Raw genomic sequence first — 27,537 nt, forward strand, 5'->3', positions numbered from 1 at the left:
TATACTATATAAATGAACGAAACAGAAGAAAATAATAACATAATATTTACACGCCATAAACATTAAAATAAATGGGATTTTATAGCGAACCATAAAATATTCAAACAAACAAATATTACATATATTTGCAAGAAAAATTAATTTTCACTTCCCAACCATATCAGTAAAATAATAGTAAACAACTTCGGCCGTAATCAGACTTAAGACCACATCCCGTCGACTATTTTTAGCATTTCTTTATGATGGCGTATTTATGAATAAAATTAAATATAAACCTAAATGGCGTTGGCTGAACATCAAAAAAAAAGTTCCGCAAAACCTTAAGTACATTTATATTAAATTAATAATAATTGCCAGAATTTCCATAGCCCTTTGTTTTGTCGCAATTCGGTGCCTATCGTGAAACAATGCAAATTAAAGGCAAAGTTTAACAAAGGATGAGTGAGATATAAGAAATATAGTCTATTCCAAGTTTTTTAGTAATGCGTCGTGGATATTTGCGACGTCAAAACATTGCAATGTTGCCGCATCAACTCTGAGTTTTAATTCAGTTTGGCTTTGACATACAAAAAAATTCTAATCTAAATAAAATAATTTAACAAAAATGTTACCAAATATAATTTAGTTTAACATTATACTATATCTAAAAACTACAGTTAATTATACAGCCACAATAATTTATAGGTAAGAGTTAAAAACCTCGTATTACTATTGCTTTCAAGAATTTTGCACACATCTGACAGCAGGTCGCCGTTCTCAGATGTACCCTAGATTATCCAAAATATTAGTTATAATTTTTACAGGTTATAAACCGGCACACATTGTTTTAGCCCTTTATTTTAATAAAATTTAAGTCGCTCCGTAATATATCATATTACCTTATTTGAAAATACCGAAATCAATAGATATTCAGAGTCACAAATTGATTGCGGCTTTAATAAGTTATTTCGAAAAGGAACAAGATAACGAAGGACCTATTTTGCCGGTAAATTCCGTTAGTGAGGTAATTATTGATGATATTAAATAACATAAGTCACTACAATTTTATTGAAAATGTGTTTTAGCAGGTTGCTACCGTGCTAAATATTACTGTGGGTACTGTGAATAACCGCTTACAAAATGAAGAATAATACGTTAGATTCACTCAAGAAAACCCGTCTACATACAAAGTGGGTGACGAATCTTGACCATCTTGATATTGGCTGTATACGAGACCAAATATACGAAATGTATAAGAATAGTAAGTACACAAACTATTTTATCGATATAAACATAGTTTACTAAAATTATTTTAGAGAAAATTATTTTCTCTGGAAAGTATACATAAAAGAATTAAGGACATGCAGCTTTTTGAGGGATGTAAGACATCCTTTCATACACTCTTACAGGGCATAGGGTTTAAATGGTGTAAAGATAACCCTCGGAAAGGTTTAATGGAGCTTCCAGACATTACCATAAAAAGAACTCAATTAAAGGCATAAAATAATATAAGAAACTTGAATATTTCAAAATGGTTCATTGTGGCACTCTTGGCAATACAGTAACAAAAAAAGTGTAAAGACAATAAAAATTGATGGAAAATAGTAAAAGTTACAATAGCATTCAATTGGGTTTTGTTGGTCATTATATTTATTAATAATTAATTGCAGATATATTGCTGGTTGAGAAGGATATTCCATCAACAATTGTTTGAATATGTGGAAGGAATCATTGTCAACCATAACACCTTCGGTTTGGATGAACTCGATAAGACATACAAAGGAAGTAATTGATAAATGGTGGAATCGTGAACATCTTTTAGACAGATTAGAAATTAACAGTATAGTGATTAAATTGGTCAGTGAATAACTGAAGGAAACTTTCAGGATATGATTCAATGCTGGAAATTCCTGAGACAAAGTGATGTGAGTGAAAACAACAAGAAGTATGCACATAATTAATTGAATATAACTATACAAAACTGTACTGTAGGGTATGAAAGATTGATGCAAAAATATGATTGTAATTGTTTAAAATTAAACATAAGCATTAGGTTAGAACATATGAGGAGAGAATGAATACTGTTTTGTAGATATGGTAAATGCATTAGACAAAATTCAGTGATTAATTTTATCAAGAATGGTGTACACAGATAGTAGCACAAGAAATAAAAATGCAGTGATACCAAGATGATTTGCTAAGTAAACACACCATCGACGGAAACAAGAACTGAATGTAAAAAGTTAATATGCTCTCGAATGAAAGTAAAATACATTTCTCAGATATACAATTGTTAATTAGGTGGATTAATCCTCCACAGCGATAACACTGCATTAAAACCGCGCCTAGAAGCTCTACCTCATGGATGGTGTGGAAAAGAGTTCAATGTAAACAAAACAAATCTGACCTACAAACTATTATACCTGTGTTCTTAATTGTAGTTTTAAGTCCTTCGATAATATATGTATTAGATGTACTATAATGTTAAAATAAATTATATTTGATAACATTTTTGTTTAATTATTTTATTTAGATTTAGAATTTTGTTGTACATAAAAGCCAAACTGAACTAAAACTCAGAGTTAATGCGGCAACATTGTGTTTCGACGTCACAAATATCCACGACGCATTACTAAAAAAACTTTGAATAGACTATACGTGGCACATTATACTTCATATATACATATATACTTAATTCGTGGTTGTATCAGAAGTTAAATATATAAAATTAGTAATTATAATTAAACAGCTCACGGTGTCTAACTTCTGACGCCAGATTATAAATGTTAGTGGTAAACAATAGTCAACAAATACATTAAATATACAATCCTTTCAAAATAACAGTGAATCATGTCATCGAAACAACGTCGAACATATTGCCTATTGCATTTTGTAAATTCCTTTTAATATCAAACCGTACTTTTTTTTTTATTCCAGTTAAAAAGATAAACAATGAATGATACGACCGAAAACGTAACCGAATCAACCTATAAAACCGCTTAGTTGTTAAATATCTGCCAAATTATTCAAGACGTTAGTGATAACAATTACAGGTTATAAACCGGCAATGTTCTGGAGCTTTGATGGTACTGATAAATGTCAAATCGCTGCATAATATTGGCGATCACTTTGCTTGGAAATGCGAAAACCAATAAATAGTCAGTTAAAGACAGAAACAGGAATCAAATATATGTAAAATGTATAAAAAAAGTGAGTAATTTTTTTCGATATCACATTCTCGAAATAATCATAATTTGATACAATTATTTCAGAGGAAACTGTTAATTTGGAAAGTATTTTCAGAAAACTCAAGAATATGCAACTGTTTGAAGGAAAACTATTTCAATTTGTCATTCGGTAAATATAGATTAAATGTTTGCCAAGAATTATTATAACTAGTAGGTAGGTAGAGAGGGCTTCATTGTACATATGAAGGATTGTTTGGACTTATGGAAAAAAGCATTATATACAATAACATTTTCCGTTTGGGTGGACTCGATCAGACACAAATAACAAGGAATTGACAAATGGTGGATAGTGAACAAGTGCTTGGTTGTTCAGAATATATATTAGCATTGAGTTCAAATGGCTACTAACTATTTTACAGATATGGCAATGATATGATATACATGGATGATATAGAAGGAATCGGTAGGATATTGCAAGGAAAATATCCACTGAGAGTAACAGAAAATAAGGAAAAATGTGCTCATATCAAAATTAATTAACAAGGAAATATGAATGATGGAAAACAAAGATGGAAAAACAACAACAAAGGAACAAACCTAAACAAAACAAAAAATAAACTTAAAAAGGTGAATATGCTCTCCAATGAAAAAAAAATTACTTAAATACAAAATTATTAATTAGATGGATTAGGCAACCAGGGGTTACCACTACACAAAAAAACCTGCCTAAAACTCTACTTCAAACGTGGCGTGGAAAAAAGTTAAATGTAAATATAATAAAATCACCATAACCTACAAACTAATGTGGCTGCATAATTAACTGTAGTTTAGGACCTGCCCGAAAATATATGCATTAGTTGTACTATAATATTAATATAATTACATTTAATAACACTGTTTGTTTCGTTATTTTATTTACACTACATTTTTGTTATATGTCAAAGCCAAAATAAACTAAAAGTTAAAGTTGATGCGGAAACATTGCGACGCTATGACGTCATATATTGTGGTGACGTAAATTCGCCGTTATTCTGGTCGGACTATAAATGATGATTAAATAACAGGGCTTCAGATTATATTAACCATTTTTCTACTAGAACAATTCACAATTTTACTCAAGCTAATATATTAATATTTTCATTCGTCTAGAAAATTGTCACCTTAGCCTTAAATACTGATTTATTTTACTGGGTATTCGAAATTTCTTAGAAGTTAAAGCCCAAGAACATCCACTGCGAATGTGGATTTGAAACGCAGTGCCACTAAAGACCGCAAGATAATATACCACCTCGGTTCCGTTCACCCTCATGGTGTCTAGAAGACTCATTTTTCATATAATTTCTTATTAATTATCAATGTCTATAATATACGGGCTAGTGAATTCTAACTGAATTTAAATAAGGATATTTATCATTTAAAAATTGTTCATCTTAACAAATTTTAATATAAGAATATGTATAAAACCATTACCTAGGATCAGGTAAAACAATTTTTTTACTAGCTCTTGCAGCTGGTGTGCATTTGCTTTTCTCCATGGCCATGAGGTAGCTGACGTCGGCCAGCACTGCTTCCAGATCCGCCATGACGACTGTTTCCAATCAGCAGACCAACACGACAAATTTTGGGGGCGCAACTCGTTCACACAAAATCACAATTTCCAGTACATACACGGGATAATTGTAAGCAATCTACCGGATACGAAATTAAGGCGATATCAGCCGGTCTGGGTGCATTGGTGTGCCAGATGGAATTGAAATTAAATCTGTAACAAAGAGGAAAACTGTAAACAGTTATCGTGATATATACATTTTATAACCCTTATATTTAGTAGCAATTTTAACATTATTATTATTAATCTATTCTCAACCAAAATCTATACTCGAATAAGAGTCTTCTTTAAACTTCTAACTTGCTAGACACTAACAATCACACAAATGTATTACCAAACAGTATAAATTGCATAATAGACATTGTTAGAAATTATATTTAATTGCTTTGGAAATTGTATTGAATTCAACAATTTGTTTAAATGTATTACTGTTATACTGAAAATATACATGAAATTTATTTATAGAAAATATACTATCAGGGTATATTGTGAAGAATGAAATTCTATTTCAAATAATGATCATCCATAGCAATCTTTTTCACTATAGTAATAGTTAAATACTATAATTTTAGTAAAATATTAGTTACCAAAATGTCACGAATACATAAAATTTAATAAAACATTAATAACTATTAGATAATAGTATCAGATTTTTAACAATAACCGAATGGGCACAAATCATGATAAATAACGTAGTAGATGATCAACTTAGAATATTATTTTCATTTGTTTAAACCAGATAAAAACATTTGGCACAAAAATAAAAAAATATTTCATGAACAGGCAGAAAAAATTGAGTGAAAATAATATTAATATCTGTTAAATTTACCTTATTACAATTTGTAAACTCATCATTAAAAACTAATAAATAACAATTGAATGTTATTATATAGTAAAATTGGATACGACATATTTATTCAGAATATGCAAATATAACATCAAATATTATTATAAAAAAACAGATAAAAAGTGTATATATTTGCTGGGAAACCACATAATATAAAGTGCTAATAAATGAATATTGCGATATAATAATTTTAGATTACAAACTTTATTTTAAAAAGTATTTTCGTCTATTTATTCAGTAAACATTAATAATCTTTATTTATATGATAAATGATTCAATCTATAATAAAGAAACATGTAAAAATTACTTCCATAACCTAAAATCAATGAAATAAAACTGATAACTTGCACAGTAATATATTACAATGATAAAATACAATATCTAGAAAAAAATTAATCTAAACATTTAAATATTTCGAATGTAAACTAACCTGAAAAGAGGATATAAACAAATAAAAAACCCAAAAACTTTAAACGTTTTAAGGTATAAAACGTAAACTACATTATTTATGAATTGACAAAAACATATCTAATATGTATATGATAGATTTTAGTTGCCCTTTAAAGCTCTCCTTGTAACGTTGTCCTTGAACTAGCATGAATAAGAAAATGGGCGGGACTCGTGTTACCGAATAAGACAGTTAAAGTAAATCATAAAAACAGCACAATAATATTTACTTTTCTCATAGATTGTGATCTGGGCCCCAAAATATGGCTGACGGATCATTTACAACCAAGGCGGCCGCCGGCCTTAGCACTAGCTTGTTTCAGATTAGGCGATGTTGCCAAAAACACCGAACATCAAAAGCACTTTTATTCACAAACTAAACGTTAGAAAATTAATAAAAACCCTATGAACACACTTCTCTTAAGGCTTATACACTCAAGAACTCGATAATTAGGCGTTATTATTACGGCGAACAGTCTGAAAGTCTTCCGAAAACTAACTTATGGCAACTACGCGGGTATTTTGTTGCAGCTGTTTTTTCAAGGCCTATTGGAGCCCCAAATCGCACTGCCGAGTCTGAAATAACAGAAAGCAATTTTTTAAGGACGTTCTTCTCGTCAAAAACACACTTATTAATTTTCGAAAATGAACCTGCGGAGAACGTTGCAGGATTTCCCTGCCGAAAAGCAAACGAGAAACTGACAGATTGCTTTACCTTGCCCGATTTTAGTCGATGCGCGAGTTTGACTTTGACATATCTAAATTTGCAGCCGTTTGACATAAAACATCTGATAGGATCTTTATATTTTATGGGTTATTTTAATTGTTTGATTTACCGAAATCAATAGAAATGTTAATCAAACATTCCTTGGACAAACGCATTAAACGAGTTATTTAATAGCTCTCTTAGAATGCTATTAAATTATGTTATTTTTATTTCGAGATAATACTTGACTTATTTTATTTATTATGTGTTAAATTTCAAAGACATCTGACTGTTGATACTTGTTATATTAATAATAATTTCTGATATAAGTTGTAGAACAAATTTTTATTTTAAATTAAGTCATATATAACATAGAGTATCTAAACTATTTTTTTAATACTGTCATTTTTACTTGTAGCTAATGTCAAGTAGTACTCAAATTTTGACAGTTTTATCAATACAAAATATAGCCAAAAAATGGAAAATATACTAAATAATTTTAATTCATCAGTCAACTCAGAAAATGAGCAACAAATTGAGGAAAGCCTGGAAACAATAATAGATAAAGCAAATGATTTGAAAATCAATGACACCGGAGTGTTTAAGAAATGTTTAAAGATTGATAATAAAACAACTCAAACTTTGGGTTCCCAAGCAATTGCTGAATTATGTGCTAACGAAGAAAACAGAAAAAAATTCACAGAAAAAGAGATTATTAAACAGTTAATGGAATTTTTGGAGTCAGGTAATTTTAAGATACTTGTTTTATTTTTTAATTACCTTATTATATTTAAGGATATGATAATTTAACATTTTCAACTGTCAGAGCATTGGGCAATATTTGCTATGAAAATAAAGATGCTTCTGAATATGTCTATGAAGCAGGAATTACTAGCATTTTGGAAAATCTCAGAAATGACTCAAAGCGACAAGATAACACATTAACAACAAAACTTAGTGGTCTTTTGGTCAACTTAATGAGTACTCATGATGATATTCCAAAAGCTGCATTAGACGGAGGAATATTACCAATTGTAAAAGCTCTACTTACAAAATATAAAGTAGGTTATTTTAGCTATGAAATAATATAAAAAATTAATTGTGTTTTTACCCTAGGGGGACTTGGAAAATAACAAAATCTTGATGATGTTTTTATTAAATATCCTCAATATATTGACTGATTACTTAGATGATAAAGATTATGTTTTTACTGAAGAGTTCACAGTAGTTGTTACTGAGATATTTAAAGCATCTGAAATACCAGAGATATGTGTATTATGTTTGGAGATATTTCATCCACTCTCAGAAAAGGACGAAATTAAAATAGTTCTAGCCAAAGAGGGAGTATGTGAACTTTTATATGATTTAATTGAAAAATATAGGTAACTAAATACTCAGAGTTAAATATTTACAATATTGTATTTTTGATTTTTTTTTGTTTTAGAGATAAAGTTAATGATGAAGATAGTCGGTCTATTCTTAAAATGGCATGTGATCTGATTGTGTTAATATTAACAGGAGATGCATGTATGGATACATTATATGATGAAGGAAATGGGAAAACATATCAAAATATGTTTACCTGGTTAGATTCTAGTGATTCAGACTTGTTAAGTACAGGTAAATGTTATTAAGAAAAGAAATGTTATAAATATTTTGAACTGAGAGTATTTTTTTAGGTATTTTGGCAATCGGTAATTTTGCTAGAAAAGATACCCACTGTATTCAAATGGTTAAAAATGGTGTGGCTAAAAAACTAATTGACCTTTTGAAAAATTACAATCATTCTACTGACCTTAATGATGTAATAATTCAACATGCCCTATTAAGCACTCTGAAAAATTTACTTATTCCAAAAGAAAATAAGGGCCAAGTATGAACTGCAGTTTTTATTTAAGTTTAATTTATTTTCTGAATTTGTTTACAGGCTATAAAAGATGATATAATTGAAGTCATGTATCCTATGTTGAAACAGAATCATTTTACAGTTGTTTTTAAGCTTCTTGGAACTTTCCGAATGGTCATAGATGGCCAACCAGAAGTGGCTTTTAATTTGTTGTCAAGAAAAGACTTTATCGAGAAATTAGTTTTTTGGTGTTATAAGTCGGATCATTTAGGTGTGAGGTATGTCAATAACTAATGTTAAATTGAACAATATTTTATGGAAAATTTGTTTGAAGGGGTGAAGTACCAAGGATTTTTTCATGGTTAGTCAGGAATACTTGTGAAAGTACTCCATTCTCAACATTCCTCTCAGTACCAGATAGTGTTAAATGCATTGTTGAAATGATATCGTCAAATCATGGAGAAATGCAAAATGAATCATTCCGTGCTTTGAGTATTTTAGCAACAGGTCTCAGTAATTCAGAGAAGCACTCAGGTGATGAGCTTGATCAGTACTATCAGCTGTTATGTGATGCTTCTATTGGTAAAAATTTAAATTTTGTTATGAATAAGTATGGGGAAAAATGGGATCATCATACTATCAACAATTGTCTCATATTACTTGATGGTTTAATTAAAAGTGATCTACTGATAAATCATTTAAAGGAAACTGATATAGTGACTGCATTGGAGAAATTGAAGAACAATACAAACTCCAAAGAATATTTAATGACAATAAACAAAATTAATGAAACTTTGAATAAATAAAGGCTTATTTTATTTCAATCAGAGTTTGAGATGTTTCAAAGCAATTTTTTATTTTTAAGAAATTTTAGTTTTTATAAATCGTGGACATTTGTCGGTTATTCCAAAAACTGCATTATTTTATTATTGAAATATATGTGAAAATTATCTCCAAATATCTGCGGCTTATGTTTTTATTAGATTTTAGTTATTTATTTTAATTTCATGCATCAGATACAGCTTCGATTAAGTTCATATATTTATAATTAAATATCGAGTATTTCAAGAGATCTCCTTTCCATATTACTCTTTTTGAATAAGGGAAACTGAATAATATGAGATATTCTTTATATTTATTTATTTAAATTGAGAAGGCGCTCTGTTTATCATTCTTCTTGGATAATAAAAGTAATTATAGGAAGCTTTGAATAATTACGGATGTTCTTTATTATTACTTCTGAGTAATGAAGAAAACTGTTCGGGTTTCAAATAATTTGAAATTTTCTTTTCGGATAATGAAGAAAACAATACGGGAGATAGCTTCTTTATTACTACTTAATCAAGTTTTAGGTGTTTTGCCCTTCCTTGTCCATGATAACATCAGAAACTATATCATATATATTAGACAAGGATGACAATCATATTAAAATTTATTAATTCATATTAAGCATATTTATGCAGTATTTTTATTGAGAATCTTAACATTCTCAAATCGTTTAAATATATTATTTTTTAATTATTATTCAGTGTCAATTAAAGCAAATCAAAATACTAAATAACCATCAAAAGGACAAATCAGCATTTTAATAAATTGAACAATGCATGTTTAACATGAAATGATAATAGTGGTATTTGCAGTTTATCAAATATATTTATTATTATTGTTAGAACAAAGGTTGTATCCTGGTGATAGAGGCTCATGTAGGACGTTATCGCGTTAGAGCTTCGAGTAATATAATTTCAGGTTGATTATCGAATATTCTAATATAATTATTTCATAGGGAATACGTTATTGCTATCTTATATCACTTTCAATTTCATATTTTATATATCTGTAGAACTAGTATTAATAGTTATAGTCACATACCTTTGCCAAATTATAATGTTTGCTGACGAATTACTACAAGTATTATAATATTTGTATTTTTGCACCAGTGTGTTGTTTATGAATGTTTAGTGTTTCAAAACTTTTCAGATATTTAAATTTTTCGAAAAAATTTAAGCTAATATATTACATACTATTTAAATAGGAATGTATTTCAAAGTCTAGTCAACAAAACAAGAGAAAATTGTGACTTAATCTAATAGCCTTCTTTGTATTAAATCTTATCATATTATATGTAGTTCTTTCTTCTATATTATACAAATGAGCTTTTGAAGAGACCAAAAATTTGAAACTAGTACCTATCATTTAGTGCTTTAGAATGTACTAGACTTTTGTTATAGTTGTTAATAAAATATTTTAGTAAATATAAAATTTTTTAAATTAATTTTTGATTTTCAATTACCTCAGAAAACCTTTTGTATATTATGGCACATACAATTTCTTACATTGCTGATTAATTTTTTTTTAATCTAGAACGTCATCAATCTGGCCGTGGGCAATAAGTATAATATAACTATACTGACATGTAGAAGACTGTAGACACTGTAGACATCACTTCAGTAAGTGTACAACTTATAATCTAAATTTTATTCTAGATACTATTCTAACTTATTTTAAAGTCTATCCTAACTTATTCTAAAAACTATTTTAGCTTATTCTAGAGATTATTATATCTTACTCTATGTGTCTATTAATCAGTTCGTATGGTAGTTTGCGTTTGAGCCTATGTACTTCACTGTCAATGGACATATTGAACTGTTTGGCGAGTGCATTTGGATGCACTAATAGTCTTTCAGAGTATCTCGCTCTAACACACCGAATCACATTCATTATGGTTTCTATGGGGATATGGCGCTGAATCAGTTTGTCAGACACGTTATATGGGGCATCGACGATGACTCGCAACATTTTATTCTGGAACTTCCGGAGGATATCTATGTTAGATTTGCTAGTAGTACCCGCCAGTTCAATACGATAGGTCCAAATGGGTCTAAGTATTGACTTATTCAGCAAAACCTTGTTATCTAATGATAATTTAGATTTACAACCTATTAGCCAGTACATTTGGTTTAGTTTAATCCCAAGCTGTTTGCGCTTTGTCGCTATATGTTTTTTTCCATGTCAAACGTCGATCAAAATGCATTCCTAAATATTTAATATTGTCTGCTTGCGGGAGTTAATAATTATTAATTTTTACTTAGGGACAATTTTTTCTACAAAGGATGAATATCATATGAGTAGATTTTGTCTCATTTGCTTTCATTGTCTTATTTGCATTTTTAGTTATTTAAGTTGTCTGCTTGCGGAAGATCACGATTATTCAATTTTACTGAGGGACATGTTCTTCTACAAAGGGTGTATGTCACATGGGTAGATTTTGTCTCATTTGATTTGATACGCCACGTTTTCAACCACAATTCGACTTTGTTAAGATTAATTTGGAGGTTTCTTGTGACTGATATTGGATCCTCGTATGGTGATAAAACCGCTGAATCGTCAGCATATGTTGCAACAATAGTGTTTCTTGAGGTCGGTAGGGCTACTGTATACAATAGATATAACATTGGGCCAAGAACACTACCCTACGGAACACCCAAATATATTGGGTGTAAGTCAGTGTATTCGTCACTGATTTTCGGGCACATGAATTTGTTTTACTTTCTTCCCAACAACATCAAAACATCACTTTAATGATGGTTTTCACTTTGGCATTTGCAACCTCTTATTTCTAAGTGTTCTAATAGTTTCAACAACAATTGTTATGCCTTTGTATATGTCCTAACGCCGACAGATCCTGCAACAAATTTACAGGTACGTATAGAAAAATTATCTAATGCTTTCTTCAGCAGTTTTATTTATGTTATGCTCTGCGCTATTTTAGCTTGTAGAGTGCAGTATTCTTAATATAGAAAAATGGAAAATATGTTTTAAAATTAGATAATTATCAAAAGTGAACAAAAGCTATTTCGAGGAGCATTGCAAAAAATATTTACCCCTTTATAGAATAAAAATATTTGATTTCCATATTGAAAACTTAATTCCTGTAACCGCTTAACAGGTATTTTAATGTTTCATTAATTTTTATTTCAGGGAGCCAAAACTATTATTTTTATTGTTATTATTATAGTTGATACAATGGTTTTTAATTTCGCTTTGTCAAAATTATTGACTTTTAAAATCAATTTACTTAATTTTCTTGATAAAATAACATTACATGTTATTGTTGTTTTGTATGTTTTACTGGTTGCCGGGCTTATCTTTTTTTAGTTGCCTATATTATGCAGTTGATAATTTTTTATAGTAAACTTGCTGTAGAGAAATTTGAATTTATATGAAACAGTTTTATTGCAATATACGTGCTTAATACGTGCCGTGAACGTGGTTGAAAACTTGGAAATGTCATGTCTCTTACTCTATAATCATATAATTCCTAATGCATTTTCTGACCAGTATTTTTGGTTTATTTCTTATAATTTACGATATTTTAATTTTTATTATAAACGAGTCTAATATTTAACTAATATAATTTAATGCTCAAATATAATATAAACGTACCTATAGTTTTTATCGTTATTATCAGAACACTAAATCTTATCAGATATTATATTTAAAATTGACCGTAAATTCCTTTACGCAAAACCAAAGCAAATAACAATATGTATAGTGCTGTAAAATGTACTTATTTAAATAATCATGTCAAATATTAGTAGGCCTTGACGTCATCGCTATACATAATTTTAGTTGTTAACTCTTAATATAGATTGATAAATATATGAAATCAAACAGTAAATTATTTATAGTTATGCATCGGATCACTCTAATCTCAGCAAATTTAAGGGAATTCTGTAAAAGGGAAATCTAAACTTAAAATGACGTTAAAAGACGATTATATTTTAATTTATTGTTGTTAATTTACATTAAATATACTAGATGAGGCAAACATTTGAAAGTTATTCAGTAAAAATATTTTTTCTGAAAGCGATATTAGATGAATATCACTGTGGAACTAATCAGCCGTCATCTACTGAACTTATTGAATTTCTAAAATGTATTTTAATTTTATCTCAAAAATATATTTTTTTCAAAATAAAGCGCTGCATGTTATCTTCATCGTCGACATTAGTGGCAGTATAAGTACCATGAAAGAGTGACAGAGCACTCGAATGCATATATCAAACTGTTCAAGGTCTGCAACACCAGTAAGTGTATAGAATAAAACGTATGCTTCTATCGGATTTGATCAATAGGCACATATAACAGGTCAATTGAAAAGTCCGTAGCCTACCATAGTAAAACACATTTTTTTGGCAAAATTTGTTTTTTTATTCAACATAATTCCCTTTAAGGGAACACTGATTATAGCGACCCTCCAACTTTTCTATACCATTTTTGTAGTATGATTTGTCCATTGCTTCAAAATAGGCCCCAGTTTTGTCGATCTCCTTTTCATTCGACGAAATTTTTTTCTCAGCGGACATTCTTTTGAGATCTGACAACAGGAAATAGTCGCTGGGGGCCAGATCTGGAGGATACGGTAGATGAGGAAGCAACTCGAAGCCTAATTCATGTATTTTGCCATCGTTTTCACTGACTTGTGACACGGTGAATTGTCTTGGTGAGGCAGCACTTTCTTTTTCTTCAAATGCGGCCGTTTTTCGGCGATTTCGTCTATCAAATGGTCCAATAACGCTATGTAATAGTCGCTGTTGATGGTCCATCCATTTTCAAGGTAATTAATGAAAATTATTTCATGCGCATCTAAAAGTACAGACGCCATAACCTTTCCAGCCGAATGTTGCGTTTTCCCACGCTCCACACGAACCCGCTCCAAGGGTTCATCGTGTGCAGTCCACTCGGATGACTGTCGATTGGACTTCGGAGTGAAATGATGGAGCTATGTTTCATCCATTGTCACATATCGACGTAAAAACTCGGGTTTATTACACGTACACGTTCAGTTGATATCTTCAGAGTATCTGCTATTTCATTAAATTTCAATTTACGGTCATTCAAAGTCATTTTTTTGATTTTTTAATTGTTTTCGTCGATAACAACTTCTTTTGGGCATCCACTGCGTTCACCGTCTTCGATGCTCATTTGACTACGGCTAAACTTAGCATACCCATCCTTGATGGTTGATTTTTTTGGGACAGTGTCCGGAAACTCGGCATCAAGCCAAGTTTTTGCTTCAAATGTATTTTTCTCTTCAAAAAGCAATAACAAAAGTTGCTTCACTCAAAATGCTATAATTCACAAACTAATGATTCGATAGCTGTCAAATTTATACACGCATCTTTTGAGGGTTAGGGATAACTATAATATATATGGATTTAATTCTAGTAGCGCCATCTATGTGTCAGACCGGGGGCTTGTCAAAATGACCTGCTAATAGCAGCAGTTCACACTTCAGGTCAACTTTTTTCAACTATCTTCAATCCGTATCTCAAAATTGGCGCATGGTGGCAACACTGCTCTCTTATAGCGACAGTCAGCTGACGAAATTGCATAAAATATCATTTTAACTATCGTTTGTGGATATTATATGTTCGGTAAACGTGGAAAAATAATGAGAAGTGCACTCAAAGATACGTATTTGCAGTATTTTGGTTTTGCTGTAGTAAACACTGACAAACCACGGGTACCGAAATTGTTTTGTAACGCACGCAGAACAAATCTGTTCAATTGGTCACTTTGTGAAAATATTTACTTTTAATTTTCTGTGCCAACGTTATGCAAATAACAGAAAAATCATGTAAATAATTGCTACTTTTGCCTAATGAATTTCGTCGGTATAAATGCAAAAAAAATAGTATAGTAAAAATATTGTCAGTGTTGTAGGCAGTTCCACTTACTGACGGAGATGGATTGAATTTGTCCAGGTATAAGTGTAGAAAATGCCTTATGAACTTAACCTTGTTATTTCCAAAACCTCATTCAAAAATTTACAAAATGTTTAACGCCTGATGAAGCATCGTTTACAAGTGTTGTTCACAACTTTTTTGGTAACCATAAATCATCGGATTGCAAGCAGGTAATCGACAATTTATTGCAAAATTATTAAGATTGGAGCTCGAATATCTCTAAAATTTCTAAATCTATCTGTATAGGTTTACTAGAAACCTATACAGACTTGGTCGGTACTAACGAAGCATAGGGAAAGCAGCTACACCAAGATGTAGCGAAAACCGAAAGGCGATACGAAGGATTTTGGGACGATGACGATTCGGGATTACGAAACTTTTTTGATCGATTCTTTAAACAGTTTTAGTTGGTTTAGGAACGTTGTCCATTTATTTGTTACCATCACAACCCGTGTTTTTTTGGTATGTTATTTTACCAGATTTGGTGTTGGACACTTCGTCGTCGTCGCGACGTCGTCATTTGTTTTAGGTACTATCCCTACATTAGGTACAATGTAAATACTTATTTCATACGTCAGTTTTTTTCGTGTTGTTGGATTTCCTTTTAAACCGCCATACTTTGTAGTGATAACCAGATGTTTTTCTGTCAGATGATAGTATAAAAAGAAAATATTTGTGTTATTAGAATTAATTTGGCTCTCTAGAATTCAGATGAGCTAGTTAACTTTTGAGCTTGCTCATTCCATAATTCCAGATGTTTTATTTTATAACACACATATTTTCTTTTTATAGTATCATCTGACAGAAAAAATCTGGTTATATATATACTGCTACAAAGGTTAAAAAAACAGCTAAGTTTGCAGTGTCTAAGTGCCAGTGAGTTAAGATTTTGAAGGGAACAAAGTGACCATCATATAGATTATTAATTTTGAGATATAAATTCATAATTCCAGATATTTTATTTTATATTTCTTTCTTAAATTCATTGTAATTCGCGTTGATGGGGTGTGATATTTCTGGTTCAGATTCAATACTTTCCGAATGTACGGATACAGATTAACTTAATATTATAAATCAAGATAAGGTTTTTTCTTTGAATTTTTACCTGTAATTACATCTATATTGCAAAATTAACAATCTATATGCTGGTCACTTGGTTCCTTTCAAAATCTTAGCTCTTTTTTAAACTTTGTATCAGCAAACAATAAGAATATCGAAGCTATTTTGACATAAATTAGTGGTGCTAGAAATACTACCCCCTCGTCTCTTTCGATAGCAACAGCGTGCAAAGCCACTGCAAACTGAAAAACAATAATAGTAAATAGAAAACTGTAATCTAATACTTCTTATTTTCGTTAATAAATATAGTTAATTATAACACATACGAGGGTGTTCCGATAATATTTAGCCTACAAAAAAAAAACGAAAATTTTGAAAAGTGGCGATTAGTGTTGGGAACTATCGACTGAAATCGACTATCAACTATTTCCGTTCCGACTAATTTTGTTACTATTTATTATCGACTGTCGTACTATTTTTGGTTCTATAGTTTCGAGTGATTTTTAATGTTCTGGCTCTGTCGTCTTGTCCACGACGTCGACAAAAATGTACCCAATTTATGCTTACATAGATTTATATGTAATATATATATATATATATATATATATATATATATATATATATATATATATATATATATATATATATATATATATATATATATATATATATATATAGTTTTATGGTATTTTTGGTAGTTTGCTTGTAATGGTTAATGTAATAGGGTAAAAAGATTAAAATTGTGAATGACGAATAGTAAAATACTTTTAACTGTATTTATGGTTATTGTATATCTTTAGTTTTTAGGTGTTTTTTAAGTTCTATTGTATTGTCTATATTTATTATAGTATAGTATTTAAAAATATCAATTAACATATTAAAGTACGATAAAACATTTGTGTGGTATTATTCCATTCCTTAGAAAAATTCCATTCCTTTTTACATATCCACAGAACATTCAAGTATAAAAGCAATTCTACTTATTATTAATTGCATGTAGTAATTAGTAATTATTTTTTTCCTTTTCCTTTTTAAAGTTAGTACGGGAAAGAATTTATACATTTCTGTCTCAAATCGTCGCTTATACTACCCTTGGAAAATATAACCACATATAAAATTAACTGCCCTTAGCAATTATTTCCGTCCTCTTCTCTCTCATAATTTATACAGGAAATGGTTCGTATATCCTTGTCTAACATCACGAATTGAATTTTTGACAATAATAATTACTATTTTCAGTCGCTAATTTTTTGACTATCGACTGTCTCGACTGTTTTCACTCGATAGTTCCCAACGCTAGTGGCGATTTATTTCTCGACGTAGTCTCCTTTTAGCTCGATACACTTGATCCAAAGTTGGTCTGCAAAGTCGGTCTCCGCAGCGGCCATGACCTCCTCATTTGACTCAAATTTTTGTCCGCTGAGTGATTTTTCAAGCTTGGAAACAAAAGGAAGTCACAAGGGGTCAAATCTGAAAAATAATTTTTCCATTTTCCGCGTGCCTGTTATTCAATGTGGCAGCCATCTTTTAGATTTTACGCATTGCTCGTGAATGAACGTTAATAGTTTTTTGGGCCACATTTAACCAATTGTTTTTGAGTTTGGGTTGGGTCTTCATTCAATAAGCCTTGCAGTTTCGCATCATCAAGCTTTTTCGGTCTTCCAGAACGGCCTTTGTCGAATTTTTGGAATCACGCTTCATATATTTTGAAGGTTAGAACATGCTCACTCTAAGTGTCCACTTTCTTTTGATTAAATGAGAATTTTTGATATACGAAGCTTGAAATTTTCAAAGAGATGTAAATTTATGATGGTGTTACTTTCGCCAAATATAACATGTATATTTTTGAAGGTTGAACTCAGTTGATTAAAATTACATATGTCTCAAATCATAATATTGCGTACTTAAGCCTAGCCTAGCTCTGTTAGAAAGGTCAGTAAAGATTTTTCTGCACACCTGCTATATGCATCATAGAGAGAAGAAAAGTAAACCAACACACCAGTTTAGGTTTATTAACAAACACTCAACAATTGACCAGATCCACAGAATAACAGATGTTATTGAAAAAGCCTACGAAAGTCAAAAAGTATGCTCAGCTATATTCTTAAATGTAGCACAAGCCTTCAATAAGGTTTGGCATGAAGGACTTGTTCATAAACTACAGAAAATACTACCAAAACAACAAATCGAACTATTCAAATCATACATTACAACCAGAATGTTTAGAGTCAAACAAGAAGAAGCTTACTCTATAATAAAAGAAGCTAAAGCAGGTGTACTACAAGGAAGTGTACTGTGACTAATGTTTTATCTACTCTACACTTGTGATATACCACAAATGGAGAATATTACGATGGCTACATTTACTGATGATACTGCGATTATAGCTGTCGGAGACAATAGTGAAGAAGCCTCACGAAAATTATAACAGGCAAGTGACAATATAAATAATTGACACAAGATTGGAAAATAAGAATTAATGAAAGTAAATCTGTACAAGTGTAGTTCACCTATAAACAGACCGTACAAGCACCAATAACATTAAATTACACTATCATTCCATATAGCAACAACGCTAAATATCTCGGAATGAATCTCGATGCAAAACTTCGCTGAAAGGAACATATAGAGAAAAAAAGAAAAAACTGGAATTGAAATATAGGAAAATATACTGGCTAATTGGAAGAAAATCACAATTATCTGTACATAATAAATTGCTATTATATAAGCAAATACTGAAACCTATATGGACATACGGAGTTCAATTATGGGGATGTTCTGCAAAAAGTAACATAAATAAAATACAAATTTTTCAGAACAAAGTCCTGTGAGGTATTGTGGGTGCACAAATACTATAGGACTGATTACTAGATCCAGACCTTCAGATACCCACAGTAAGTCACGAAATCAAAAGAACTGCAAGGGGGCATGAAGAAAGACTCCATTCTCATACGAATATTGAAATATTGCAACTTATGGATACCACTAGAACAGGACACAGACTCAAAAGAAACAAACCATCTTATTTTGGTGTAGTGTTGTGTAGTGAGGCGCATGTATTAAAAAAATTAGCAGTGACATGTATAAACATTATTTCACCAGAGACTGAGTTAGGGCCGATGGGTCCTTCTAGTTATATACCTAGATTTAAGTTATTATAAAGGCAAATTGTAGGTTAGACGGAAATTACTAGTAACAATGTTTTAATTAAATAATAAAAAAACTGCTATACACAAGCGTCTAATATCTTGTTTCAGATATACTAATAAAGATTAAACAAATGTAAAACAAACGTATACATTAGCATTTTGTCAAAAATAATTAGAGGGCAATGCATTAAACACAACTTTTATTAAACCAGATAATCTATTACTGGTTCATCCTGTAGCTGTTAAATATAATAAAACATTCGGCGAAGTCAAACGCTGGGATTTTAAATATTACTCATTACAATTGTTCCATTTATTCATTAATCTCTCCACCTGTTTAATTGACACGCGGGCTTCGACTTGTACATATCTCAGCGAAAATCGACCAGACCACGCGGTGTTCCCTTTATTTTCTAATTAGTCTCACCCCTTCCAATTAGACGGCGTGCAAAATAAGACGATAATCAATTAACCGTAAATAATATTAAAATTCCAATTTGTCCTTTGATTTTTTTCCTTGGTTTCGCTATTTTCTGTGTTCGCGTTCGCATCCAACCATGCGGGTCTGGTAAGCTCACCCAAAGATCTCGTGATTCTTTCCGTCGGGTTTAGATACGGCAGCGAAGATGTTGATGGTGAATGGTAACTTAGAGAATGGACGCCTCGTAATCGCTTGTGCCCTGTTGGTCGTCGGATTCTTCGGAAATGGGTAAGTCCGTTTTAGATTTATTTAACTCACGTTATTTTGGTTTTTCTGGTTACGGTACATCTAGTGCGTTAGTAATGTAAACAATATCTAAAAATGTTAATGGTGTTTAATGTAAACACAACATTCCTACATTCTTCAATTAAGACTTCATTTAAGACTGACTAAAATCGTAGATTATTTTCCTTATAACAAAAAAATAAGTATAGCTGTTGAAATGTGTATAGTTTTGTTTATAAATATATGTATATGTATTCGTGGTTCTTTTTAATAAATTGCTTATCTGGTTTGGATTAATTTAACTTACGTTATTTTGGATTTTCTCGTTACCATACCATCTACTGCGTTAGTTACACCAGACGCCCAATAACGTAAACACTCGATAATGGAAACATTGCGTTAATGTAGTTTGGTTTAGTTTGTTATAAATATATGTATATGTTTTCATCGTACTTTTCAATAAACTGTTTATTATTTAAATCACGTAAGAAGGTAATCTAGTTTACGAGCAATTTTTTTTCAAGATTTTCATATATATATACATATATATATATATATATATATATATATATATATATATATATATATATATATATATATATATATATCAATAAGTATATCTTCAATAAGTGATCTGCTGTACAAATTATAATCTAATTCTTATTCTAGATACTATTCTAACTTATTTTAAAGTCTATGCTAACTTATTCTAAAGACTATTCTAACGTATTATAGAGATTATTAAATCTCACTCTATCTGAGATCAGTTCGTATGGTAGTTTACATTTGTTATGTTTTCATCGTACTTTTCAATAAACTGTTTATTATTTAAATCACGTAAGAAGGTAATCTAGTTTACGAGCAATTTTTTTTCAAGATTTTCATATATATATACATATATATATATATATATATATATATATATATATATATATATATATATATATATCAATAAGTATATCTTCAATAAGTGATCTGCTGTACAAATTATAATCTAATTCTTATTCTAGATACTATTCTAACTTATTTTAAAGTCTATGCTAACTTATTCTAAAGACTATTCTAACGTATTATAGAGATTATTAAATCTCACTCTATCTGAGATCAGTTCGTATGGTAGTTTACATTTGAGCCTAGGCACTACACTGCCATCGCGCATATTTAACTGTTTGACGAATGCATGGGGATGCACTAAGAGTCTTTCAGATTGCTTCGTACTAACACTTCGAATTACACTCGTTATGAGTTCTAAGGGGATATCGCACTTAATCAGTTTGTTGGAGACGTAATATGGGGCATCGATGATGACTCGCAACACTTTATTCTGGAACCTCATACAGAGAATATGAATAAAGCAATTTTGAAATTAATATTTAAGTTTAACATGTATATTAAAGCAATAATGAGCACAATTTGGTAATGATTATTAAATAAAGGAATGTATTTAAGGTCATTAAGTGAACTACTCAATTTTCAAAACTTAATCCTATAAAATTGTATCGTTCTCTTCTTATTTATTTCACTCTTCAATCTCGCCCTTGCAGATAGCTCATCTTTAATTTGCATTAATATAATTTAATATGGCTTTCGTTTATCTTCTATTTTTTACTTAGTCTTATGTCCTACCAATGCAATTAGTTCTCAAGTCACTAACAAATGGGGAATTACAATTCTATAATGCCATTTTATAATTCTTAATATCATTTGTAACATTCATTTTAACTTTTGATACACAAATTAACGTATTAATTAGCTGCAATATTTGGTTAGTGCTTTGTTAAGAAATGTATTTATTAATGAAACTTGAAATGAATCAGAAATTAATACCACTAAAATTTACGGAAAAATCTGAATTATCTTTAGAATTACCACTTGCATACTGATATCATATATCTTACTATCAGTTCTTAGGTAAGAACAATTTTTTTTAGCTGTTCTCTATTCTGTGACATCAAATAAAAGTGGGTAATCGATTTTTGTTATTTTCGAATTTTTTTTTCTGATATGTCGAGTTTTACCTTCACAGTTGTATACATTTTCCGATAAAGCTACTACAATAATTCGTTCTCTTTATAAGAAAATTAAAAGAACAGGTGTGGCAAAAGTCTCGCTACCATTTTGGTTAGGCGACGTTTATCTCAGTTTCGCTTTAACCATTGTATTCTGTAGATGTACAAATTTTGTTATGGATAAATATACGCCACAAGAACGACCAGAAATAGTGACAATATTTACTGAAAATAATCGTTCCATATTGCAACTCAGTGGAAATAGCGTCAAAAATATCCTATATTGGTCCAGTGCTTCGCAATACTACAATTTATCGTTTACATGGGAATTTTTTACAGTTCGGTACGACAGCAGACAGGCTCCGTTCTGGAAGACAACGGACGTCTCGTAACGCTGAAAATGTGGCTCTGGTGCGCGATAGTGTTGCAGAGTTTCCAGAAACATCAATTCGGAGACGTCTTTCCCATTTACACATTTCTACATGCAGTTTAAGACAAATTTTTAAATCTGATTTCAAAATTGTTCCCGTACAAAATTCAATTAGTCCAAAAATTGCTACCGAGTGATCCTGATCAACGAGTTGTGTACAGTAATGCAATCCTAAGGCGGTCTAGTGAAAATCAAGATTTTTGTTTAAATTGATAATGAGCGATGAAGCCCATTTTCTTTTCAATGGACACGTCAATAAACAGAGTAGTCGGTTTTGAGGAACACAGAATCCTCATTCATGAATAATCATAGCACCGACTAAAAAGAACTTTATGGTGTGATATTCTTGCTGGAAACATCATTGATCCCTATTTTTTTGAAAATCACCAAGGTGTTGCAGTTACTGTTACTGCTAAACGGTATCAAGACATGATTCGAAATTTTCTTGTGCCTGAAATGGAAGAGCAAGGACTAGAGGGCATGTGATTTCAGCAAGATGGGGCCACAGCATACACAGCTTGTTCAACAATTCAATTATTGAATAACGTTTTTCCACGAAGACTAATTTCGCGAAGTGGCGATTTAGCATGGCCAGGCAGATATCCGGATTTAACAGCACCAGACTTTTCCTTATGGGGTTTTTTAATATCAAAAGTTTATGTGAATAATTCCCAAATGATTCAACATCTTAAAGACAACATTCATCACGAAACTGAAGAAATTCAGCCTCAGATGTTGCAGGATGTCATGAAAAATGCCTTAAGAGGAGCCGAAAGTTACATAGCGAATCACGGTCGCCATTTAGGCGATATAATTTTTCAATCATAACGAGAAAAAAAATGTAAGACCAAGTAAACTTTTTACGAAAACCAAACTTATTTCAAAATGGTAGTGGGACTTTTGCCCCTAATTTCAAACGCGCTATATGTAATAGTCCTGCCTCTGCTGTGATAGTTACAGTTTCGACCGTTTCCTGCATAGGTCATGGTTGTATTAATTTATCTTATTTCCACCATCATCTAGGTTGGATAAGATTCCGATCTTATCTGTCTGCGGCATACTTAATACCAAGAACCGCAGTTCGGAGTACATGTCAAATGCGGTCTAGACAAACTCTAGTTAGTGAAAAGGAAACCAAAATATAAGAAACAAACAAATGATTAAATGTATTGTGATTTATTTAATTAATACTAATTATATTTGAATTGACGATAGCAACATATAACTGGAAATTTGATGGGGTAATTGTTTCCGAGAAAAAGATTGACATATTCTTGTTAAATCGTTAACTAATTCAACGATTTAGAAAAAAAGTAAATTAACAAATAAATGAATCTTAGGAAAATTATAGAACTATATTTAGATATCATATAATGGGAATGAAGCTGTTTTATTTGTTTTTGTAAATCGCGACACTAGGAAAGTCATTAACATTTGTATAATCCTTTGTCTGTGTCGTAAATATATTCTTTCATGGTGAAAGTGTGGTAAAAAAACTCGTTGAAAATTCTGATCATCCTATTTCTATGCGGTAATTTAGTAACAGATGATTCATCTTATAACATGGAATATATATTTATTAATTCAATAAGAACAGACGTCGCTAATTCGTATACAGAAATACAGTCATCTCCATTGTTAAATGCTAACTGCAATAAATATATTTACAATTTATAATTATATAATTGTCCGTTTATTGCGTATAAAGCAACTTTTTATATTTCGGGAAGTGTTAAGTTGCTGCTGTTGTCTATCAAGTGATATTTTTCATCATCATTTTAACATAAAAAATTCACGGATATGATATTATGGATATGACAGCTTTAACTGAGGAGGAATCGTTTCCTGTCTTCGCTCTTTTTAACTGATGTATGTTAACCGATTTCTCTGTCAATTATGGACCGATTTTCAATTTTTTTTTAATTGAAAACAGTACACTTCCGAAGTTGTCCCTTTGGAACTAAGCCAGGATATCATGGGAGAAGGGGGGAAAATCGGAGGAAAACCTCAAATTTCAAGGCACGTACAAGGTTTTCATATATTTTTTTATCCAAAATAATCAGATATTAGTGTATAATATTATTGCTGAACTAATGTAACGGAAGATTGGAAGTGCAAAAGCCGTTCAGTTTGCTTTATTGACACTAATCATATCATATGAGAAACCGTAGTAATAATGCAGGCAACTGCTTGTATGGTGTAGTGATTAGAGTGTTCAGATCACACAACTAAATAAAAATGAAACAAAAACCTTATTTAACCCATCTACTATACGTATTTAATATTTTATTATATACACACAATTTAGCTTAATACCTACCTAAATCTATTTATCTATTTACAATATTATTTTAACTATTACCAAATGATCATTGAAGTCGGTGCCGAGCAACAAATTAGATTTCTTTTGTTCGCAGTTTAATTGTGTGTATATGTCACAAAATTATATTATTATATTTGTACTGTTTATTAGTGTTGGCTATTATTGTTATGTTTTTTATTAGTTTTGTCTCTTTTAACAATGTTGTCTTCAAGAATGAATATGGTTGAACATGATGGAGGTTTGAAATCAGTTGTACGCCAGTAAACATTGATGCTGGATGTGAACTGGCATTGAATACTATGTAATATATTATAACACTGAAACATTAAAATAGTACGGTGGGTATGATGTTGCCTATAGTCCTGATTATATTGTAAACCAAATGTAATTAGTTTAAAAATATATATGTAGAAAGTTTATTAACCTTTCTTTAATTTAACCAAGCATGTTTAGGGTAAAATGATGTGGCTCGGTGAATGGAGGTAAATCGAAATGAAACAGTGGTGTTTACATAATGTGACCGTTATTTATTGGCAAAATAAAAAATGTGAAAATACAAATAATAAAACGGATGGCAGCGGAGTTACCTGAAGACGAGGCTTGGGCAGTCGATGGTGGCACGTCTTAACCGAACGAGGGTTGAGCACTGAATGACCGAAATACCCTTCAATAATATCTCAGATAAACGTCTCGGGGTTGCCGCCAGCTATTCGTTGTCGGGTTCCAGTTGGCACCCCGCCCGTGTTCAACATCTGGGATTATATTTCTGGGTATTTTGTAGACCGTTATTCCACGATGTAAAATTCGACATGCCTCAATTCGCTACAATACTCCCCTGCCAGAATTTTACATAAAATTACTTCAACAAAAATACAAAAATGTTTGCAAAAAATATCAAATACAAAAAAAAACATATACCAAACAAAATGTGCTGTGTAAAATGGGCTTTGAAAAAATATGATAGTTCGAAACGGTTGTGGTTGGTACGGTTGCGATCTGGTACGGCTGTTGATATCTTCCGGTCCTACAGATACCGTTGCATCATCGTCGCTTTGGCACTTGAATGTGGTCCATCGACGACGTTGAAAACAAGGTATTCTTCAGACAGGGCTCCCGTAATCGACGCTGTGGGAGGATCGACTGTTCAACGACGTGGTAGCTTATTTTCCTCGACGACGAGACGTTAGCAATTCTGGTACTTCGGCGAAGACATAACGAGTCTACGGTGACTGCAATCGGTACCTAGCTTCTGGAGCTGCTCTGTGACTAATCCGTAGTCACATACGTTAGGTTAATTCAGAAAAAACAAATAACGACGGTATCCCACCGAAGCTGCCCAAAGCCTTTTAAATCAAAATATCTGCCATTATGACGGAGACGGCGAGCGAAGGAAGACATTATGATTTAAACATAGCGCCGAAAGAAATGTTTAGCCGAGACGCTGATGATTAAACAGTGATGCAAAAATATTCCAAAAGATTGTGAAATAAAAATTTTGACAAAAAAAAATTTAAAAAATTAATTGGAAATAATGAAATTAATCGGAATAAAATGAAAATGAATCTTGAAGGTAAAATTGAAAAGGAATCGAATTAAAAATATTTAAAATTTTGAAACAGAAAATATAACGGTCACGTAAAATACACCATTTTCTACGTACCCTCCATTCACGAGTCCAAACCCAATTTTGCGAAAGATCACGTCGGGGTCACCACTTTAGGGTAAAATGATGTGGCTCGGTGAATGGAGTTAAATCGAAATGAAACAGTGGTGTTTACATAATGTGACCGTTATTTATTGGCAAAATAAAAAATGTGAAAATACAAATAATAAAACGGATGGCAGCGGAGTTACCTGAAGACGAGGCTTGGGCAGTCGATGGTGGCACGTCTTAACCGAATGAGGGTTGAGCACTGAATGACCGAAATACCCTTCAATAATATCCCAGATAAACGTCTCGGGGTTGCCGCCAGCTATTCGTTGTCGGGTTCCATTTGGCACCCCGCCCGTGTTCAACATCTGGGATTATATTTCTGGGTATTTTGTAGACCGTTATTCCACGATGTAAAATTCGACATGCCTCAATTCGCTACACATGTATTGTTTATCTTCCTTTTTAAGCTACATTATATCCATTTAAAAAAGTGACAATCGGATGACAATATGTCTGGTGAATACGCTGGATGTCACTGAAACTTCGCTTCTATTCGAGCGACAACAGTACGTCTTTCAGAATTCCTGCAAGCTGTGGCTAAATATTGTCACAAATTCAGAGAGGATCACTTTGCGACTGTCACTCATTATTGTTGGGCTTTTTTGCAATAATACATCATTCAATTTATTCAGTTGACGTCAGCAGATATCTGCAGTAACAATTTCGTTGGGATTGAGTATCCCACTATACGCGCAACTTCATTATCCCACTATATGCACAACATGACTTTATGGCTATTAACTGGGTTTTCATTCAATAAGTTTTACAATTCATTG

The 27,537-nt window shown here is 31.3% G+C and overlaps 3 protein-coding genes and 2 long non-coding RNA genes across 8 annotated transcripts in view; 4 read left to right on the forward strand and 1 right to left on the reverse strand.

Annotated features, from left to right (window-relative positions):
* The window catches only part of Gprk1 (G protein-coupled receptor kinase 1), a 270,383-nt gene extending 263,537 nt beyond the window's left edge, over positions 1-6,846 (reverse strand). The window contains exons 1-2 of one of the 3 annotated variants that reach the window (XM_076402702.1): positions 6,301-6,846; positions 4,638-4,947 (exon numbers count right to left, since the gene is read on the reverse strand). In XM_076402702.1, coding sequence (XP_076258817.1) covers positions 4,638-4,750 — 113 coding nt within the window. In that variant the 5' untranslated portion in view covers positions 4,751-4,947; positions 6,301-6,846. The remainder of the gene's footprint in view (positions 1-4,637; positions 4,948-6,300) is intronic. The other 2 variants (XM_076402691.1, XM_076402710.1) reach the window with 2 other exon arrangements.
* On the forward strand, positions 3,049-3,525 carry LOC143195588 (uncharacterized). Its single transcript, XR_013005557.1, has 3 exons — positions 3,049-3,189; positions 3,252-3,336; positions 3,390-3,525. It is a non-coding gene; the product is annotated as an uncharacterized LOC143195588 (long non-coding RNA).
* LOC143195593 (uncharacterized) lies at positions 3,654-4,061 on the forward strand. Its single transcript, XR_013005559.1, has 2 exons — positions 3,654-3,794; positions 3,850-4,061. It is a non-coding gene; the product is annotated as an uncharacterized LOC143195593 (long non-coding RNA).
* Positions 6,847-6,871: 25 nt separating the features above from the next.
* vimar (visceral mesodermal armadillo-repeats) lies at positions 6,872-10,894 on the forward strand. Its single transcript, XM_076402720.1, has 7 exons — positions 6,872-7,521; positions 7,572-7,837; positions 7,893-8,158; positions 8,221-8,396; positions 8,456-8,649; positions 8,704-8,900; positions 8,957-10,894. Exons 1-7 carry the CDS (start codon positions 7,254-7,256, stop codon positions 9,426-9,428), a joined length of 1,839 nt encoding a protein of 612 aa, XP_076258835.1. The 5' UTR covers positions 6,872-7,253; the 3' UTR covers positions 9,429-10,894.
* An 8,996-nt stretch (positions 10,895-19,890) lies between these two features.
* LOC143195525 (pH-sensitive chloride channel 2) overlaps positions 19,891-27,537 on the forward strand; it is a 70,910-nt gene continuing 63,263 nt past the window's right edge. Inside the window, exon 1 of one of the 2 annotated variants that reach the window (XM_076402767.1) lies at positions 19,891-20,288. In XM_076402767.1, the coding sequence (XP_076258882.1) occupies positions 20,206-20,288 (83 nt within the window). In that variant the 5' untranslated portion in view covers positions 19,891-20,205. The remainder of the gene's footprint in view (positions 20,289-27,537) is intronic. The other variant, XM_076402777.1, reaches the window with a different exon arrangement.

Source organism: Rhynchophorus ferrugineus, unplaced genomic scaffold (assembly GCF_030347505.1).
Source record: "Rhynchophorus ferrugineus isolate W39M unplaced genomic scaffold, kcgeb_rfMv2 rfM1, whole genome shotgun sequence".
NCBI classification, from domain to species: domain Eukaryota; kingdom Metazoa; phylum Arthropoda; class Insecta; order Coleoptera; family Curculionidae; genus Rhynchophorus; species Rhynchophorus ferrugineus.

Bases quoted from the DNA above. Each gene is read 5' to 3' on its own strand.
- vimar (XM_076402720.1), top strand. From the start codon at position 7,254: ATGGAAAATATACTAAATAATTTTAATTCATCAGTCAACTCAGAAAAT. The intron at 7,838-7,892 runs GTAGGTTATTTT...TTTTTACCCTAG, and splicing joins CTCTACTTACAAAATATAAA to GGGGACTTGGAAAATAACAA. The intron at 8,159-8,220 runs GTAACTAAATAC...TTTTTGTTTTAG, and splicing joins GATTTAATTGAAAAATATAG to AGATAAAGTTAATGATGAAG.